Consider the following 18991-nt stretch of genomic DNA (forward strand, 5'->3'; position numbering starts at 1 on the left):
AACAGTTTAGACAAAACAGCTGGAAATTAAAGCAATTTCCTGCATAAGCTGAGACCAGTATATATATACAGCCCTATACAGTTTCATAGCTCCCCTCCCATTTATGTGTATTGGTGACAGTGGGTATAAACAGCCTGAAAGTGTATGCATGTACCATAACATCTAGACTTAATATATTGTGGAGTATTCAATAACCATTATGTAGAAGGTAGATGAGAATTAAAAGGGTTTAATTTCCTAGAAAGAAAATGGAAAAATGGTCATTTTTAAAAAATAAAGTTTATTAGATCATAATGTTGTCTGAATTTACCACCTTTGTCAAAAGTCCAATGTAGTTTACAATTCCTCAATCAAAGCCAGCAACCTATGGATAGCTCCAGCGTCTATAGTCGGCCTTTCACTAGCCATACAAACTTCCCTTAAAAAAGAAAAAAAAAAAATTATTTGTCTCTGTACCAGCCTTCCAACTCTTAAAAAGTCAGCTGTAGCAAAATTATACTCCAAATAATTACCGAAATAGTCGTAATGACTGATTCATCTTCTCAAATTCTCTTGCTTTTCTGTGTCCCTTTTGAATAACTTCCTCCGGAAGATTTGCAAGCCTTGCTGCATTAAAGCCATAACTCTTGGGACAAGCTCCCTCAATGAACTTATAGAGGAAGGTAATAGTCTCCTGGCTGGGATCCTCACATTCATTTTCTACCATGCAAGCCTTTAAGAAAGAGAAACTGTTTTATTACAGCTCTACTACTTACTTGCTGCCAATAGAAAAATGCCTGATTGATTCCACATACCATGTGTCCTAGGCGCACAGAAACATTTTTAGAATAGTCTTCTACTAATGAATGATAGTGTGTAGAAAACAATGTTCGACACTTTATTGTTTCAGCAAGTTCTTTAACAACTGCATTAGCTATCGCTGTCCCATCAAAAGTTGCGGTACCTCTTCCTGTGGAAGTGAAATGTGCTACATTAAGAGAGATTACAGTGATAAACACAGAGGGAATGCAGTATAGAAGTGGGGAACACCTGTCCTGCATCTCAAATGAGTACAATCAGTAACTCAGTGTGGTCCCATGCAGCAAGAGCCACAAGGTTATCAACCTGGACAACTTAGTGAGACAGTCAAAAATTACCAATAGGCATTTGCTGGTTTAAGGTACAACTTACTCAGTTGTCCTCTGACCTCCGCGTGTCGTCCCGTCTCCCCTCCCCCCACACACACAAAATGATGTAACAAGTTTTAAGATGCTTAGCATTTAAGAGGACCACTTAGTATAGTGGCACACACCTTTAATCTCAGCACTCAGGAGGCAGAGGCAGGTGAATCTCTGAGTTCCAGGACAGCCAGAGCTACGCAGAGAAACCCTGTCTTGATAATCTACACACAGTTCTGGGAGATCCTCTATGGGCACTTCCATGCACATAGTGCAGACATACATGCACATACATGAACTCAGACCTAATTATTTTAACCTGGAACTGGAATAAACATGCAGTTTATTTGTGAGCTGCCTGATATGGGTGCTAAGATAGAATTCCTGTCCTATGTAAGAGCAATACATGTTCTTAACTGATGAACATGTATGCAAAGATGGGAGATGGGGAATGTACCTCAGGGGTACAGCTCCTGCCCAGGAGACCCAGGTTCAGTTTTAGTACTGCCAGAAGGGATAAACAAATGTCATAGTAGCTGACGGGAAATGGATCTTCCGTTTTAAGGGCATTCTTTACATAGCCTTCAGATTTCATCTAGAAAGAATTACTTCTAATGATTTTAAGATGGCATTCCAACAAAACCTGCTTCTTACCTAATTCGTCCACAAGCACCAAAGAATGTGCTGTTGCATGCCTAAGTATGCTAGCAGTTTCACTCAACTCAACAAAAAACGTACTTTCACCTGAAAAAGGAAACAGGATTGTGTTAACAGCAGACTATCTTGGTTGAATATGACAAGCAAGAGGTGAAACTACAAAATTTGTCAAGAGTTTTAAGTTTTACATAATGCCACATGTCTTTATCCCTGCCAGCTGAATTGTAAAAGCCTTAGTGGTGAAGGAGAAAGAACAACTCACCTGACATTATTCTATCTGAGGCACCAAGTCTAGTAAACACTCTGTCCACTGGTGTGAGCCGACACACTTCAGCAGGTACATAACAACCCATCTGGGCCATTACAGCCAATAGACCAGCCTGAGTATGGGAGGAAAGGGATGGTAAGATTGGTATTAAAAGAACCTGTCCACAGCACACATTTGACTCAAGAATCCTTGTGAAAATCTGGAACTCCATTTAAGTAACACCTAACAAACAAACACTGTATCTAAATAAAGGGCAGGGTCAACAGGAAGCTCCTTAGCACTAAAACTACAAATGCCTAGAAATATAACCCCATACTTAAGCCTTCCCTCCCCGCCTTTACCAGTCACGAGAATCAAAGCCAGGGTCTGTCTGCTCACACATCTAGTTGTCGTATTTCCTACACAGAGCCTTACTACTCAACACTAGCTAAGAGGACAAGGAATTCCCCTCTGCTTCCCTTATGTAGCTTTGTGCTATCTGGAAAATAGACTAGGGTATATTTGCCCCTCACCTTACAGTTATTATCCAAATAGAACATGAAGGATAAATTACCTGTCTTATGAGTGTAGATTTGCCCCCCATATTTGGTCCAGTAACAAGCACACAATAGGCTTTGCCATTTTCTTCTGCTTCTTCTTCACAGCCTATTAGAATGTCATTAGGAATAAAATCATCTCCAAAAAAAGTCTTTGTAATGCAGGGATGCCTTGACCCTTTAAGCTCTAGGAAAGGATGTGTGTCTTCTCTTGGTAACACAATTACCGGTCGACACATAGGACCATCTCCTCCTTGACTATAGTTAGCCAGGCACAGTAAGACATCTGTCAAAAGAATATAAAAGTAAAGATCATATAAAAGTAAAGATTTTGTTAATTTCTTGCTGGGTTTACTGTTATACCCACTACATAGTACTTGTTCCAGCTTTTATAAAATGTCTTTTTAAAAATAGGCATCAACAGGGTTGGGGATTTAGCTCAGTGGTAAGGAAGGCCCTGGGTTTGGTCCTCAGCCCTGGGGGGGGGGGGGGGGGGGATGGCGGGAGCAGCAAGATGGCCCAGCAGCCCGAAGGTGCTTGCCACCAAGTCCAATGACCAAAGCTCAATCCCCAGGATCCACATAGTGGAAGGAGAGAGCTAATTCTCACTAAGCTGTCCTCTTACCTCCACAGGAACTGTTACATGCCCAACTCCCAACACATACAAAAGTATTGTACTAAGTAAAGGTGGCATGTTCTATTTGTTCTAAAATGCTCTTAGTGCCAGGCATGGTAGTGAAAACCTTTAATCCCAGCAACTGGAAAGCCAAGGCAGGTATCTCTGTGCTCCAGGCTAGCCAAGGCCACACAATGAGAGCCTGTCTCAGAACAAAATGCTGTTTCTGAAGACAAGTTATTGGTGTGGGTGTTTTCCATGTCTTCATTGTAACAATGCCAGTAACAGGAGAACTAAGTCTCCATTTCAGCAGTTCTCTGCTCCACATCTCCATGGGGGTAGAGTGCTCATATACTACAGAAATACACCATGTGCCTGAGGGATAGGAACAGCCAGAGAGCCAGACAAATGGACCGACTTAGAAGAGGATCTCTGCTGAGAAAGGATTTTACTGTTCCAGTCCTTTTGACAACTGTGTTCAGAGGAGGGTTCTGTGTTACAATCTCAGTTGAGGATTACTGTGTGCACTGGACAAGCACGTGCTTGAAGCACTAGCTAGGTTCAATCCCCCACACCACCAGGTGGGGAGGAACCTACAACAAATTTTGGCTTCCCTATTTTACAAAAACTGATGGTCAAATAGTTCCAGATACACTAGCCCTGACATTTAAAGATTACCAAATTATAAGCATACAAATCAAGGCAAAGATATTGTGGTGTAAGAAGGGCTAGAGGTACAGATCACAAAGCCTAGACTCAACCTCAATCCTTTGCCCCAAATGATTTCCATTCAAATTTGACTCAAGGAAATACAGAAGGAAGAACCATGAAGAATAAAACCAAATTTACACACTCTCTGCTTTAAAAAAATAAAAATAAAACCTCAATTACAACAGCAATTTGGGCTCAAGAACTGGCCCGGGGCAGTGTTTGCCCAGAATGCACAAGGCTCTAGGTTTGATCCCTAGCATAGCAAATTAAATTATAAAAGCTAGGGATTAGTGGCTTACTCCTCTAAGTAATCCTAGCAGTTGCGGAGTTGAGACAGCTGAGACAGGAGGATTGCCAGGAGTTCAAGGAGAGCTTGGGCTAGAGACTCTGTCTCAAACCAAGAAATGACATACTACCAATTTTTAAAAATCTGGGAAAAAAAAAAATCTTTCTTCAATAATACAATTCAACTATTCCAAGAATGGAGAAAGTCATCTGGCTAGAAACCAAGTTTCAGTTATTTAAATTACCTTGTGCAATAGATACAGCAGTTTGATCCCAAACAAGCATGTATGCATCCATGTCAATACACACACCCATGTTTAGAGATGTACAGCTGAGACACAAGGATTTATCAGTCAAAGCCTGGGGGAACAGGGTTGTCTAAAGCCTTACCCAACACTGCAATGCACTCTACAGCAGACTGCCAGTCCTTGTAATTTTTATCGAAGTTACAGAATAGCCGCTTCATGCAGTCCTTCAAAGATGTGTCCCTACGTTCTTCAGCATTTATAAGATTAGCTAATTTCTTCTCAATCGTTTTGGTCCAGTATCGTTTACAGCCCTTTCTAGTAGATTTCAACTCATATTCTTCCGGTAGGTTACGGGTAGTAAAATTGTCTGGAATCTCCAACTGGTAACGGTTCCTACCAATTCCCCAGTAGACTATGGTCCTGCAGCCAATCCGACTACGCTGTTTTTCTAAGTACTCCAGGAGGCCCTGTTCATTCTCTCGTATGTCAGCAAGTGCTTGGTCATAATCAGAGTCAAACCCTGCCTTTGGAGTAATGAGTCCAGTCTTTCGAGCCTTCTCATGGTCAAAAGCAGTATACCATCGGTCCAGTTCTTCAGTCAGATCAGGAAAGCGGCCTTCAGGGCTCTTTGTCTGTGGAGTAACAACCTGCCTAAGGGTTTTGGACTTAAAATCACCAGCGACATCCTCCATAAGCCCTATAATCTTACTTATTACTTTGAATCCTTCTAGAGCAGAAAGGAAATCAATGATCTTTTTTTTGCTGTATGTGGTTTCTTCATACATTATAGCCCTGCTGTCTGGGTGGTTTTGGTTCTTTAGGGGAGAGCCAATATTATGGATCTTACTCAGTAGCCTCTCAAGATCTGGTAGCTTCTTTAGGAGGTCTGCAACTTCAGTGATTTTGTCAGGCAAAGCCATCAGGTCTTCCACAGCATCTAAGCGGTCACTGATGGCACAAGGGCTGCAGAGGGGGGCACAGAGCCACTGTTTTAGGAGCCGCTTGCCAAAGGGAGTATGGCAAGTGTCAAGCCTCTCTAGCAAAGTCCCTTCAGTAGAACCATTTGTCCCATTCAGGAAGATCTCCAGGTTGTTTAACGTCACTGCATCTAGCACCATTCGCTGGTTGGCACGAGTAAAGAGAGCACCAGGTCTTACTGTGGTGACCATGTCAGAATCCAAGGGGAAATAGTCTTCAAAATTGGCCATTGACAGAAGCTCCTGATCGATCAGGCATTTTTTGAGGTAGAAAACACAACCACCTAGAGCAGAGAGGGCCAATTCACTCTTTTCTCCTGGGGTCAGCCCGACCGAATCCGACTCCGAGGTCATACTCTTAAGCACCCGGGGCAGTACTGCACCTGCACCGCTGTCTTCTCCTAACTTCCCAGTAAAATAGCCTTCTTCAAGGAGTGTTCGCAACGTCTTAGTGGCATCCCAAAATTGGGAACCTGGTATCAGACCTTCCTGAAGACAAGAGGACAGTGAACTCTTCAGGACTGTTTTGGTTTCTGTTGAGAGATTTCCTTTCTCAAACAAAATCTGTACTGGAGGATAGTGTGCCACAAGAGTCCTAAATCTGGAACAATGGCGATCATCCGAAAACTGACCCAGGAAAAACTTGCCCAGTGAAGTGTCCACGAAGCACACACCATATACACGGGTGTGACCAGAAGAATCTTCCTCTTTCTCTTTAAGGCTAAGAAGATACCTGCTGTGGTTCTCAGAGGGCTCACCTTCCAGCACCCCATACGTCTGTGTGCCCTTGGTGATGATCCTACAAACCTCCCTCTTCACCACTCTGTCAAACTTGGACACATGTGCCATCTTCCGGCAGCGTGCCTCCATCATCTCTGGAGTCTCAGTCTGTTCCACTCGTGCTACTTTATAGCCCTTCTGCACCAAGGAATCAGAAAATCGGCCAAAGGCAATTTCCGGAAAACCAGAATGGGCCCAGTTGCCCTTCATGAATACCAGCCCCAGCTCATTGACTCCAATAATAGCATCCATGTGATACAATTCGTAAAACTTGCCCACCTTATAAAAAATGACAAGATCAAAGTTCTGAGACTTAATCTGCCACCACTTCCTCATCCCTGGAGTACAAGTATTAAGGAAATCTTCAGGCACATACAGTGTGCAAGGATTAAAATCGGGGTGATCAGGCCGTCTCCTGTGCTCATCTCTTCTCTTTTCCGGCTTAAGCCACTCTAAAGTCTCATGGTACCAGATAGTGGGTCCACCACTGTCATCTCCCCCACTGACATGGGTCTGGGAGTCAGAATTTGGAGAGGCTGAGAAAGCACTCAAGGTACTCTTGGTTTCTGACAAAATTCGAGTTGCTCGTTTGGTGGCTGAGGGGCTTTCCTTCTTTGAACTCTTCCTTTTAAATGCACTATGACCAGCCACTGTCCTCTTCCGCTTTGGAGCACCCTTGGCAAGGGTGCCCAGGCCTTCGCTGTCGCTGTCACTGGCTCCAGCCCCACTGCTCATTTCGTCGCTGCTCCCGTCTTGCTTAGTATCTGGCTTGAACTCCACATCGGAGCCCCCAATGTCACTTTCAGAATCCGATATGACCCTGCGCTTCTTCACCTGCCGGCTGCTTCGCCTAGGCCCCTGCACCTTAGGCTGTGCTTCTTCTTCTTCGCTTTCATTCTGATGATTACCCTCTTCACTCTTATCAGACACAGAAGCTGTGTACACCTACCAGACAAAGAGGAGAAAAAGTTTTTAAATAAAACAAAGGCCCTAAGTTCAATCTCTGGTACCACAAATAAATGAAAAATTTAAAAACAAAATTTGGAAAATACTTGAGTAGAACCAGATGTTATGACTCAGGTTCATAACCTCAGCACTTGGGAGGCTGAGGCACAGATTACAAGAACATTGAGGCCAGCGTGAGGCAGGGGTGTAGCTCAGTTCACTAACATGCACGGATTCCTGGGTTTGACCCCAACAATTCATACACCAGGAATGTTGGCATACACTGTAATTCCAGCACTTGGGAGGTGGAAGCAGAATCACTGAAGTCATGCCCCACTACATGTGAGTTCAAAGCCAGCCTAGAATACCCAAGAAAGAGCCTGTCTCAAAGAACCAAAAGCAATACTGCTGTGCATATGCTGTAATGTCACATACCCTGAGAAAGTGTTCTTTCTTAAAGCTATTTTAGTTTAGCCTGACTTTAAACATAAACTGAACCTGATACCAAAGGTCTATAATCCAATTTCTTGTGAGGTTGAACCAGGAGTTCTAGGCTAGCCTGTCTCAAATAAAAATAGCTCTTTTCTCTGAAGGAGGTGGGTGGGCTAAGTGGAAGAGCACAGGCCTAATATATATGAGGCCCTAGGGTCAATGCTCAGGACTGGGAGACAACATGTATAGCAGCCTGTAATCCCAATATTTGAAAGGCAGAAATTAAGAAGATTCTGAGCTGGAGGCTAGTTTCAGCTACAAAGACTATCCCAAAAAAAAGGGGAGGAAACTGTTGAAATTCTAAATAAGCTAACATAACTTCCAATCCAGGGAAGTAGACATATGCATGTATAAGCACTGGACATTCACACAAAATTACCTTTTTTTTGTGTTTGTTTTGAGACAGGGTTTCTCTGTGTAGCCTGTCTGTCTCGGAACTCACTCTGTAGACCAGGCCAGCCTGGAGATCCACCTGCTTCTGCCTCCCAAGTGCTGGGATTAAAGGCATGCAGCACCACCGCCCAGCTTCCTATTTTTTGTTCTCTTTCATCACATATCATTTTCCCCATCGCCCCCTTAAGAGAACTGATGCCTGACCTCTGTTGTCTCTTCCTCCTCTTCTGGCTCTGAAGGCTCATCACACACTGCCAACTCAAGCCTCTTAATCTTGTCTTTACTTAAGGCTTCATCTGCACGTTGCATTGCTCTGAGTATTTCAGACTTTGAACTGTAGAAATGACCTCCCTTTTGGGCTTCCTTGGACTTTGAACCTAGAAATATATTTACAGTAAGAACATGGTAGGTGGATAGTTGGCCAAATTACAACATGAACAAGAATGGTTACAATCAGCTATAATTTTTAATGCCCCATTTTTTTCATATACATAGATCAAAAGCTTACAGGAAGGAATTTTCAGAGAAAGCTAGCAATGAAACCGGAGCCACCAATTTTCCTTCTTTGAATCTGCCCTGTCCAATCACCAGGCCGCTCTTCTAATGTCTCAGAATCATGGGCCAAGGTATGACAAGCCTCAAAGTGAAGCAGACAGAAATGTGATTTCAGATTTATTAAATAAGTAACTTGATAACCAGGCTGAATTAACTCAACTGTTAGGAGTGCTTGCCTAGCATGTATGAGCGAGATCCAAGACAGGCTCCAAAGCTACACAGAGAAACGCTGTCTCAAAAAAAAAAAAAAAAAAAAAGCATGCATTATGGGGTTGGGGATTTAGCTCAGTGCTAGAGTGCTTGCCTAGCAAGTGCAAGGCCCTGGATTCGATCCTCAGCTCCACAAAAACAAACAAACAAACAGACAAAAGCATGCATTTCATTTTTTTTTTTTTTTTTTTTTTTTTTTAGAAACTAGGTGCTTGCTGGAATCTAACCTAGTGGTGGGATTGTAATCCCAGCTCAAAGAGAAGCTAGAGGAGAGGAATCCAAATTCAAAGCAAACAGACTATGGTGGCACACACCTTTAATCTTAGCACAGGGAAACAGAAACAGGCAGATCTGAGTCCAGACTAGTCTACATAGTAAGTTCCAGAATAGCCAGGGCTACATAGACACCTTGTCTCAGAAACAAAAAAAAATTAAAGGCCAGCCTAGGCTACAAAGGGAGTTGAAGGTAGCCTGTACAATTTAGTCTCAGAAAGTAAAAAAGGCCTACTACTCCTTATCTCAGTGTAGGGTCTGAGAAAATGCTGAAGATCCCAGGCTCTAATAGTGTGCAAGCACAAAGAGTATTTAGTGTGCCAGCATGCAGGGGTAGGCACCTGCACAAAATGGGGAGTTTCAGGGTCATACATAATTGGTTAAGCATGCAGAGGTTACATTAGTAGATTTCCAGTTGGCTGAGGTTTAGTCCTAACATTTTTGGACACATCTGCACAAGCTTGGCCATGACTCAGAAGGGGCTGCTGGGTTTGTCCTTGAGATACCGTGACTGACGCTGACTTAGACTCTGTGTGTTTGTTCTCTCCCTCAACCCTGAGGACCTGTAGGTAAATGGCCCTTTGTTGGGAGAGCCACCCGTTTGTCCTCCTCAGAGAGCTGGAACCTAAATTCAGTTGTAAAAGTGAGAAGAGCTGAGCCCCTATGAGTACTATGAAATGGAAGCAGAGGCAAGTGGATCTCTTGTGAGTTTGAGGCCAGCCTTGTCAACATAACAAGATCAAGGATGACCGGGGCTAGTTTCCCCAACACTAGAAGGAAAAACTTGTGCACATTCTGGGCAAGGGCTCCATCACCAAAATATACCCTCAGCCCAAAAAATGGGAATTTAAAAGAACAATGGATAAAATGTTAAAGACCAAAACACATTTCATTTACACAACAACATTTCCTGATCTCTTATTTTGCTCAGGCAGTTTTAAAATATAAAATTCCTGAAGAGCAGGGCTCTGATGGTGCACACCTTTAATCCCAGCACTTAGGAGGCAGAGGCAGGCGGATCTCTGTGAGTTGGAGGCCAGCCTGTTCTACAGAGTGAGTTCCAGGACAGGGCTGTTACACAGAGAAACCCTGTCTCAAAAAGCAAAATAATAATAATAATAATCCTGAAGAACTCATTTATCATCTGCTGCTGTAAGAAGTCATTTTACATGAGTAACAGTATCATCACCAAGATATGCAGCAGGTAAGCAGAAAAATAGAATCAACTTCCTGGTTGACATTACTGTTTTTCAGTAAACCTACCTTTTGCAGGACAAGCACACTAACCAAAAGGTTTTGTTCTTCAGAAGAGTTCTGGGAAGCTGGCCCTGTTGTATCCCACACCAAAGAGTTCAACGTGCTAGCCTGGGATGGGTGCCTGAGAACATAGGATGTGGACTTGCTCACAGGCCGTGTACAGTGTACTGTATCCAGCAATTACACCATGTGTACACTGCCTAAAACTCAAGCGACAAGAGATGCCTTGGCCGAGGTGGGGTCTGTGCAAATAAAGCTGGGCTTATAAAAAGAGTTTTGGTGTGAAACACAACTCAAATATACTCATAGATTATTGGAAGACATGTGGTATGCATCTCTGTCATTGAGAATGTCACTGACCCATGCTATTATCCTGCTTACATTACCTAATTATTCCTTCAAAATAGAACTAATGTAACCTTTTACCCTTCTCATGTCTATTTCATAGTTCAATTAACTCGCATCAAGAGACAAATTTTCCTTGAAGGGCTTTAATTACTGTACATTCAAAAGACAAAAATAAAAATTGCCCCCCCACACATACACCCTCAAACACATGCACGCACAAACTCACGCACTCCACCTCTTACCTGTGTATGGCTTCAACAGCCTTCTGCTAACCCAGCCCCTTGTTGGACTGTCGTCAAAAAACTGTACATGAATGCGGACTGTTCTCCCTCTCTTCCGGATGAATGTCCCATCAAAGGGGTGATCATAAACCAGGCAAGGCCACCAGGGGTAACCTTCCATCTTAGCCCAAACCAAATCACCTGGTGAGAAGTCACAAGAACTGTTGCCAAAAAGAAAAATAAAATTCGGTTAATATTTGGCTACTTACTTTAAAGACAATTACCCACAAATAAACGATTTTAAGGAAGTTCTCATTAAGACTCCTTTAGAAACTTCTGGCAGTCAGAAGGTTCAAGTAACTTTTATAAAGTAAGCAAGCTAATACAATGTTTATTTAACAATTAAGACAATAATAAACTAGTACTAGATAAGCAACTGTTCCTCGGAAGTTTTAAAATGATAGCAAAATTCAGACAGTATCCTGTCAGTCACAAAAGCCAGGGAGTCATACCTATACTGCAGTTCAGTGCACCAGATAGACGTAATCCACAAGACCTGAAGACATCATGATTATCAGCTTGCTAACTATATTGTTATCTAATTCATTAAATTTAGCCTGCAATTGTTCCAGCTAGGATCCTATGTACTCAACATTCCAAAAGCTGTTTCCCTTGACCAAACTAGTTTCGTCAACAAGGGCCTATGGCCATTGGTGTGGCCCACACCTGTAATCAGCACTCGGGAGGTAGAGAGAGGGGCTCTCTCTGAGTTTGAGGCCAACCTGGTCTACAGCACTAGTTCCAGGACAGCAAGGCTGTTAACAGTACCCTGTCTCAAAAGACCAGAGAGAGAGAGAAATAGCGAATCTACATGCCTATAGGATTTTTTTCCCCAAAGGTTCATCCTTCACAAAACTTGATTAGGCCAAAACAACTCTGAGATACCACCTTACACCTGTCAGAACGGCTATGATCAAAACCACTAATGACAGTCTATGTTGGAGAGGATGTGGAGCAAAGGGAACACTCCACTGTTTATGGGAGTACAAAGGTGTACAACCACTATGGAAGTCAGTATGGTGGCTTCTCAGAAAATTGGGAATCGATCTACTTCAAGACCCAGCCATACCACTCTTGGGCATATACCCAAGGAATGTTCAATCATACCACAAAGATACATGCTCAACTATGTTCATAGCAGCACTATTCATAATAGCCAGAACCTGGAAACAACCTAGATGCCCATCAACTGAAGAGTGGATTAAGAAAATATGGTACATATACACAATGGAGTACTTACTACTCAGCAGAGAAAAACAATGACAGCATGAAATTTGCAGGCAAAGTCCTGAGTGAGGTAACCCAAACCCAGAAGGACAAACATGGTATGTACTCACTCATAAGTGTATTCTAGATAAAGCAAAGAACAATCAGACTGCAACCCACAGAACCAGGGAGGCTACATAGCAGAGGGACTCTAGGATGACTGTGGCTTATAAAAAGTTTTGGTTTTACTCAATCACTGGGCAAGCCTCAGTGAAACATTTCACTATTAGGATAAGAATATGTACTGTATCAAGGTGATGATAGAAAAAAATAGTAATTAAAAAAATTAACTCTTAAAAAAATAACTTGATTTGGCTCTTGTGGGTTGTCTCTGAGGAAAGGAAGACAGAGAAAAAGGAAAAAGAACTCAGAACTAACAGACCATAAGAACTCCCATGATAGAAAGGCTACTAAACTATTCCTGCTCACGTGCATTAAACAGCAATATTTCTAGGCCCTTGTAAGATTCTTAGCACCTACAATATTAACAAAAGCACACTACTACAATAAGAATACTTTAGACATTTCCAGAGTATTCAGGTGAAGTCAACTTAGACCCAATCATGAAGCATTGTTTCTTAAAAAACATTAATATCCCCAACCAGGCATGACGGCACAAGCCTATAATCCCAGCACATAAGGCTGATATCTCTCTATCTTTAAGGACTGTCTCTCAATTTCTTGTTGGTTTGTTTTTCTTCTTTTTTCTTTTTTTCTTCTTTTTTTGAGCTGAGGATCGAACCCAGGGCCTTGTGCTTGCTAGGCAAGCGCTCTACCACTGAGCTAAATCCCCAACTCTGTGTAGCTCTAGCTGTCCTGAATCTCAATTTGTAGACCTTGAACTCAAGAGATCTATCTGCCTGCCTCTGCCTCTTGGGTGCTCGGATTAAAGGTGTGCGCCACTATTATGGTTACCAGTACAAGTTTGTGCATATCAACTCAAGCTCACTATACATGGTCATCATTAAGAGGAAGCTGTACCTGCACAATTCAAACAGTTAAATAACTGTTTCCTAACCTGACCTGGCCCGGCAAGTCTTTCTTCAGTGACACATTTCCAATAGGAAGAACCAGGGGATCAAAAAATAATAATAGGAAAATCGGGGTCAGAAGGTCTTGCATAAACTATGCCTTATGCCAAACAAGTTTATTAAGTATAGCATTAAGTACAGCATATTAAGTACAGCTTGGGGGGTAGGGGGGATGGGACAAAGTCAGCAGGAAGCTAATCAAGCAATGTTGTAAAAAGGGAATACAGTACATCTCAAGTAGCTGCTTTGGGATTAAACACCATAGCCCTTGGTGGCCAGGGTGGGGCTGGGGTGTTCCCAGGAGCCTGAAACTTCTCCCAAAGCCCTGTCCCCAGGCTATTACTGACCTTGCCAAGCACGTACCAGATTTTAAACAAGGAACTAGTAAGTTCCCTCTCCATATATCAGGGCCTCAGGGAAAAGCCTAGCCCTCAACACTAACCTATCCACAGGAACATGCCTTCCCTTCACTCAGGCAATCTGACCACTGCACCACAAAGCCTATCATATCACATCTGGCTAAGTTCTATAAAATCTTTTTTTTAAACTTTGTTTTACAGTTAAGTTAAAAGGACTTAAGCTATTCTCAGCACCTACATTGGGCAGCTCACAACCACCTCTTCACTCCAGCTTCGGGTTATCTAATTAATGCCAATGGCTTCCATGGGTACCTGCATTCATGTGCACATACCAAACACACCGAAGGGTGCAGGAATATAGAAATATTGTAAACCTTAAAAGGGGGTGGGGGTGGGGATTTAGCTCAGTGGTAGAGCGCTTGCCTAGCAAGTGCATGGCCCTGGGTTCAATCCTCAGCTCTGAAAAAAAAAAAAAATGCTCAGCAGCCAGGGGTTAACTTTTAACCCTCTTCCCCCTTATAGCCAGCAACTGCCTGGACCAAAGTTAACTTTTAATAGAGGTTTCTAAGTGACTCCTACCGTGCACCCCATGCCTGGTGCTTTCCCCTCTTACTATAAAAGGGGGGCCAGAACCTGCCTCCACTGCCACAGCCTCAGAATCCCAAACACGGGCTTCTCAGCTAGCTGATAAGCTTTTGTGCCCCGTGGTGATTTTTCCCCCTTTGGTTTTTTTTTGGTTGGTTGGTTGTTTTTTAAATCATTTTTTATTTATTATGTACACTGTGTTCTGTCTACACATCAGAAGAGGGCACCAGATCTCATCATAGATGGTTGTGAGCCACCATGTGATTGCTGGGAATTGAACTCAGGACCTCTGGAAGAGTAGCCAGTGCTCTTAACCTCTGAGCCATCCCTCACAGCCCCCCCCCTTTGGTTTTTTTCTGGGATAAAGTTTGCTTCTGGTTTAATAGACTTCGGTGGTCTGTCCCCCATTATTTCGTGACCCCAGACCCAACAACATATACATGATTTCAAGTTAAATTATAATTTAAAAATTGGGATTGGAGGGAGGAAAGAGGGGAAATTCTATATTTCAATTAAGATAACTAAAAACTAAGAAAAAATTAAAGGGAAACAAAGAAAAAGACAGTCAAAGTTGGCATTATACCCTGAGCCAAGCATGGCAAATGCCTTTAATCCCAGCACTCAGGATGCTGAGGCAAGCGGATCTCTGAGTTCAACACCAACCAGCCAGGTCTACATAGGTAGTTTAGTTCCTGGACAGACAAGGGTATCTGTGGATGTCTCAAGACAAAAAAAGAGGGCCAGAGCTGAAAGGACAATACAGAAAGGAAGAACCCATTTGCATTACACATAACTGACAAAGAACCAGCAAACAAGCTTCAGTACAAAAGGAAATCGTAACAGCAAACAGCTCAGTTACTGTGAGCTTCCATCCCACACTCAAGTGTGGACCTATCAGCCCAGTGACTGGACCATTAATTCTCCTGCAAGTCGCCCTCTGATTCCCTTGCATTTTTCCAGTTTGCAGGTTCTCTTCCAGAACCAGAAACCACTCAAATCTGGCTAGCTCTGAGTCCTTTTATAATCTGTTTACAGAGCTGAAAAAGCCTATCTTGAACCACACCTTCTCCTTCCACCAAAGCACAAAAACCCATATTCTACTTTGGGATCAGTTTTTCACTCAGGATACATTAAAACATATAAAGTAACTTAGAGTAAAGTAAATGCAACCCTTTATTTTGGATACCACAAAATCAATTAACAACCAACTAAACATGCATTCCTCACCAGATGCTAGCTTGTTTTTGTTTTAGAGATCAACCTGCCTCTGCCTCCCAAGTTCTGGGATTAAGGATTAAAGTCGTGTGCCACCACAGCCAGGCAGATGTTTCTTTAGCAGGCTTTGAGATCAAACCTAGCCAGGACCTTAAACACACTACAGCAAGCGCTCTGAGTTATAACCTCCAATCCCAGACAACTCAAGTGGCCTTTTCTGATAATTTGAACACACAACTGCAGGCTGGACGTGAAAGCTCAGCAGTACACACAGCATGCAAAGTTCTACGCTCCAGGCCCAGTACCACCCAAAAAACAAACAAACAAAGTATCAAAGTATCAAAGAGACTGCCTCTGCAATTAAACTTTGAAAAATCCAACAATTCCTGTAGACACCTTGAACACAGCATCAGAAATCGTTGCAAAGGGGGCTGGAGAGATAGCTGGGAGGTTAAGAGCACTGACTGCTCTTCCAGAGGTCCTGAGTTCAATTCCCAGCAACCACAAGGTGGCTCACAACCATCTGTAATGAGATCTGATGCCCTCTTCTGGCGTATGGCAAACTTGCAGGAAGAACACTGTTTACATAATAAATAAATAAATAAATCTTAAAAAAAAGAAAGAAAGAAATCGCTGCAAAGAACCCCTGGCTAGCGATTTGATCTGATTTTTTTTTTTTTTTTTTGAGTCTCCATGTCATTACTGGCTTAAACAGCCACCATTACATTATGTGTTTAGAACAGTAAAAGCGAGCTTTCCGCCGGATGGTGGTGGCGCACGCCTTTAAAATCCCAGCACTCGGGAGGCAGAGGCAGATGGATCTCTGTGAGTTCGAGGCCAGCCTGGTCTCCAAAGCGAGTTCCAGGACAGGTGCAAAGCTACACAGAGAAACCCTGTCTCGAAAAACCAAAGAGAAAAAAAGGACAAGACAAATTCAGAAAGAGCTACGACAACCCCCCCAGGCAGACTTCCTCAGCAAATGTTCTTGCCCAGGGCGCTCCGAAAACCCTTCCGCACCCTTCCCTCGTGTGGAAACGTGCGTTTAAAAGCTGCGTCGTCCCGAACCGGAACACCTCTGCCAGCCCAGACAAACTTCCACCTGCCACCCCAAGTTTCCTGGCGTCCTCCCCGGTAGGTACACTCCGGTGGTGTGCTCCCCGCCCCGCCCCCTCGGACACACCCCCGCCCGCCGAGCTCCCCACCCCGGCCAAGGCTGGGGGGATGGGGAGGGACGGCGTCTGGACGCCAGAGCCTCCGGACCCACCCCACGCCCGAGGTGGGAACGCGCCTCCGGCGTCCCCCAAGGCCCCAGGCACTCGCCCCGCTCCTCCCGGGCCAGCCGCCCCTCCTCCGGCCGCCGGCCGGGCCCTGCACCGCCGCCCCCTCCTTCCGGCCGCTCCGCGCGTGCCGCCTCAGCCCCAAGCCGGCTACCTGGCGGGGACGGCCGGGGAGGCCGACCTCCGCGGGCCTCCGTTGAGGTTCTTTGCCTCGGGCGACGGGGTGGACACCGCCGCGGGCCGGGACTCAGATCCAGCCTCGCTCCAGGCCGCATCCCCGCCGCGGGAAGCGCAGGCCCCGGAGGAGGCGGCGGCGGCGGCGGCGCCGCCTTCGCATGAGGCCCCGGCCGCGGCCTTCTTGGTGTCACCGAGCGCCGGGGACTTAGAGAAGAAGCTGTACAGGGTGCTTTGTCGCGACATGGTGAAGGATGGCGAGCCCGACCGTTCGGCCACTCCGAGCGCCTACTGGTACAGCCTCCGCCGCGCGGCAGCTGCTGGCGGGAAAGCCGGGGGGAGGGGCGTCCGGCCCGAGCACCCGGAGCCCGCCAGCCAATCGGCAGGCACCTCGGCCTGCGCGGTGGGCGGGGCCCCATCTCGGACGTGCCCCGGCGTCGGTGGGCGGGGTCTTGCCCCGCCCCGCCCTCAAGCCCGGGCTGGCGGGCCTTGCAACTCTGGGCCGGAAAGTTGGGGTTGCGGTGGCCACCTCGGGAAGTCCACCCGCTAGGACGGAAGTGGCGAGCGCGGTTACCTGGGCCTACGCTGGAGCGGCGGGACTCGCCCTGCGGGAGGCCGCATACACCCTACCCCGGAAACACCTGGCGCTGCGGGCGCTGCTGCGGTTGGACGGATCGGAGCCCAGGAGTTGACTGTTAACCGTTTCCCCTGGACGCTGCATGCCTCTGCAGAGCATGCGGAGTGCAGAGTGGCGCTCGTGAATGCCAAGTGCAAAGCCTTTGTATTTCAAACCAGCTATCCACAGAACTTTCCTTCATTGCTTCTCAACTAGTTTATGCCTCATAATCTATGAAGTAGACTGCTAAGGTTCACAGCCTTATATCTGAGCCCTTTGGCATAGGTGTGCAGAATTTTTTGGATTTTAGAAACTGAGTATGTTAAGGTAACGCTTAGAGTCGAAATCTGGGCCCTAACAACCCTATCATGCTCACCCATCCTCAATAATTGAATAAAAGAGACAATAACAAAAACCAGAGAAAGATTTGTTCAGTGGGGCCACATTAGGAAGAAAAGTTCAGAGAACCCCCCCTCCAAATTCAACTTTGGGGTACTGACATGAGGTTTAGGTTTAAACAGGGCAACAGGAACCAGAGCGGTCCTTTGCAAGGGGTAGTCTGGCCCAGCGTGGTCTCTGCTCCAGTCTGTCCTGTAAGGTGATTCAACAAGGTTCAGAAACCTGTGAAATCTCCTTTCAGGAAACAAGTTCTTACTCTGGCTAACACCAGGCTTCCCCTCCCCACTGCCCACCTAGAAATTCCAGCTCCTTGGGATCCATTGTTTCAATTGCCTGATAGACAAAGGGAAGGTGTTTAAATTTCTCTCCTCAGAAGGTCTTCCCGCCAGGCTTTGGTTACAAGACTTTTAGGAAATGAAAGCTCCTATTCAAAGTCAAGAAAGGTACTGGAGCCAGGTGTAATCCCAACAACTCAGGAAGTAGAGGTAGAATCTCTGTGAGTTCAAGGCCAGCCTGGTCTACTAAGTGAGTTTAAGGACAGCCGGGACTTAGTTACACAGAGAAACCTTGTCTCAAAAACCAAACCAAGGAAGGAAGGAAGGAAGGAGGAAGGAAGGAAGGAAGGAAGGAAGGAGGAAAGGGAAGAAAAAGGAAGAAATTGGGAGACTAATGAGTCTGTGATCCCTTAATCCAGCTCTAATAAATATGGAATCAGCCCCAACTAGCAATTGGCAAAGGGGTAATAATATTTGCTCTAGAGCCAGGCTACCTGGAACTTGCTCTGTAGACCAAGCTGCCTGCCTCTGCCTTCCGAGTACAGGAATCAGGCATGTGCCACTACTGCCCAGCAAAGCACACGGTTTTTAAAGGCGGAAATCACATTCGCCTGACATCTTGCTCCGCAGCTCTGTGTGTGTGTGTGTGTGTGTGTGTGTGTGTGTGTGTGTGTAAACAAGCAATTTGACAGAAGCTATGCTAAGCAGTTAGCTGGGGGGTGGGGGGAACTTTGTACAAGCAACCAGTTTAACAGAAGATAGGAAAAGTTAGCTGGGACATCTTGACCTTGGTTTCCTAGAATAG

At 44.9% G+C, this 18991-nt stretch overlaps 1 protein-coding gene across 1 annotated transcript; it reads right to left on the reverse strand.

Annotated features, from left to right (window-relative positions):
* Window positions 1–259: 259 nt before the first annotated feature.
* Msh6 (mutS homolog 6) lies at window positions 260–17263 on the reverse strand. The gene is made up of 10 exons (XM_036171346.1): window positions 16877–17263; window positions 10951–11150; window positions 8270–8442; window positions 4621–7180; window positions 2636–2904; window positions 2077–2194; window positions 1812–1901; window positions 795–949; window positions 513–712; window positions 260–418 (listed from the first exon to the last, which is right to left on the reverse strand). The coding sequence occupies exons 1-10, from the start codon at window positions 17140–17142 to the stop codon at window positions 337–339; spliced, it is 4113 nt and encodes a 1370-aa protein (XP_036027239.1). The 5' UTR covers window positions 17143–17263; the 3' UTR covers window positions 260–336.
* Window positions 17264–18991: the final 1728 nt, after the last annotated feature.

This window comes from Onychomys torridus, chromosome 21, assembly GCF_903995425.1.
Source record: "Onychomys torridus chromosome 21, mOncTor1.1, whole genome shotgun sequence".
In the NCBI taxonomy this organism is placed as follows: Eukaryota; Metazoa; Chordata; class Mammalia; order Rodentia; family Cricetidae; genus Onychomys; species Onychomys torridus.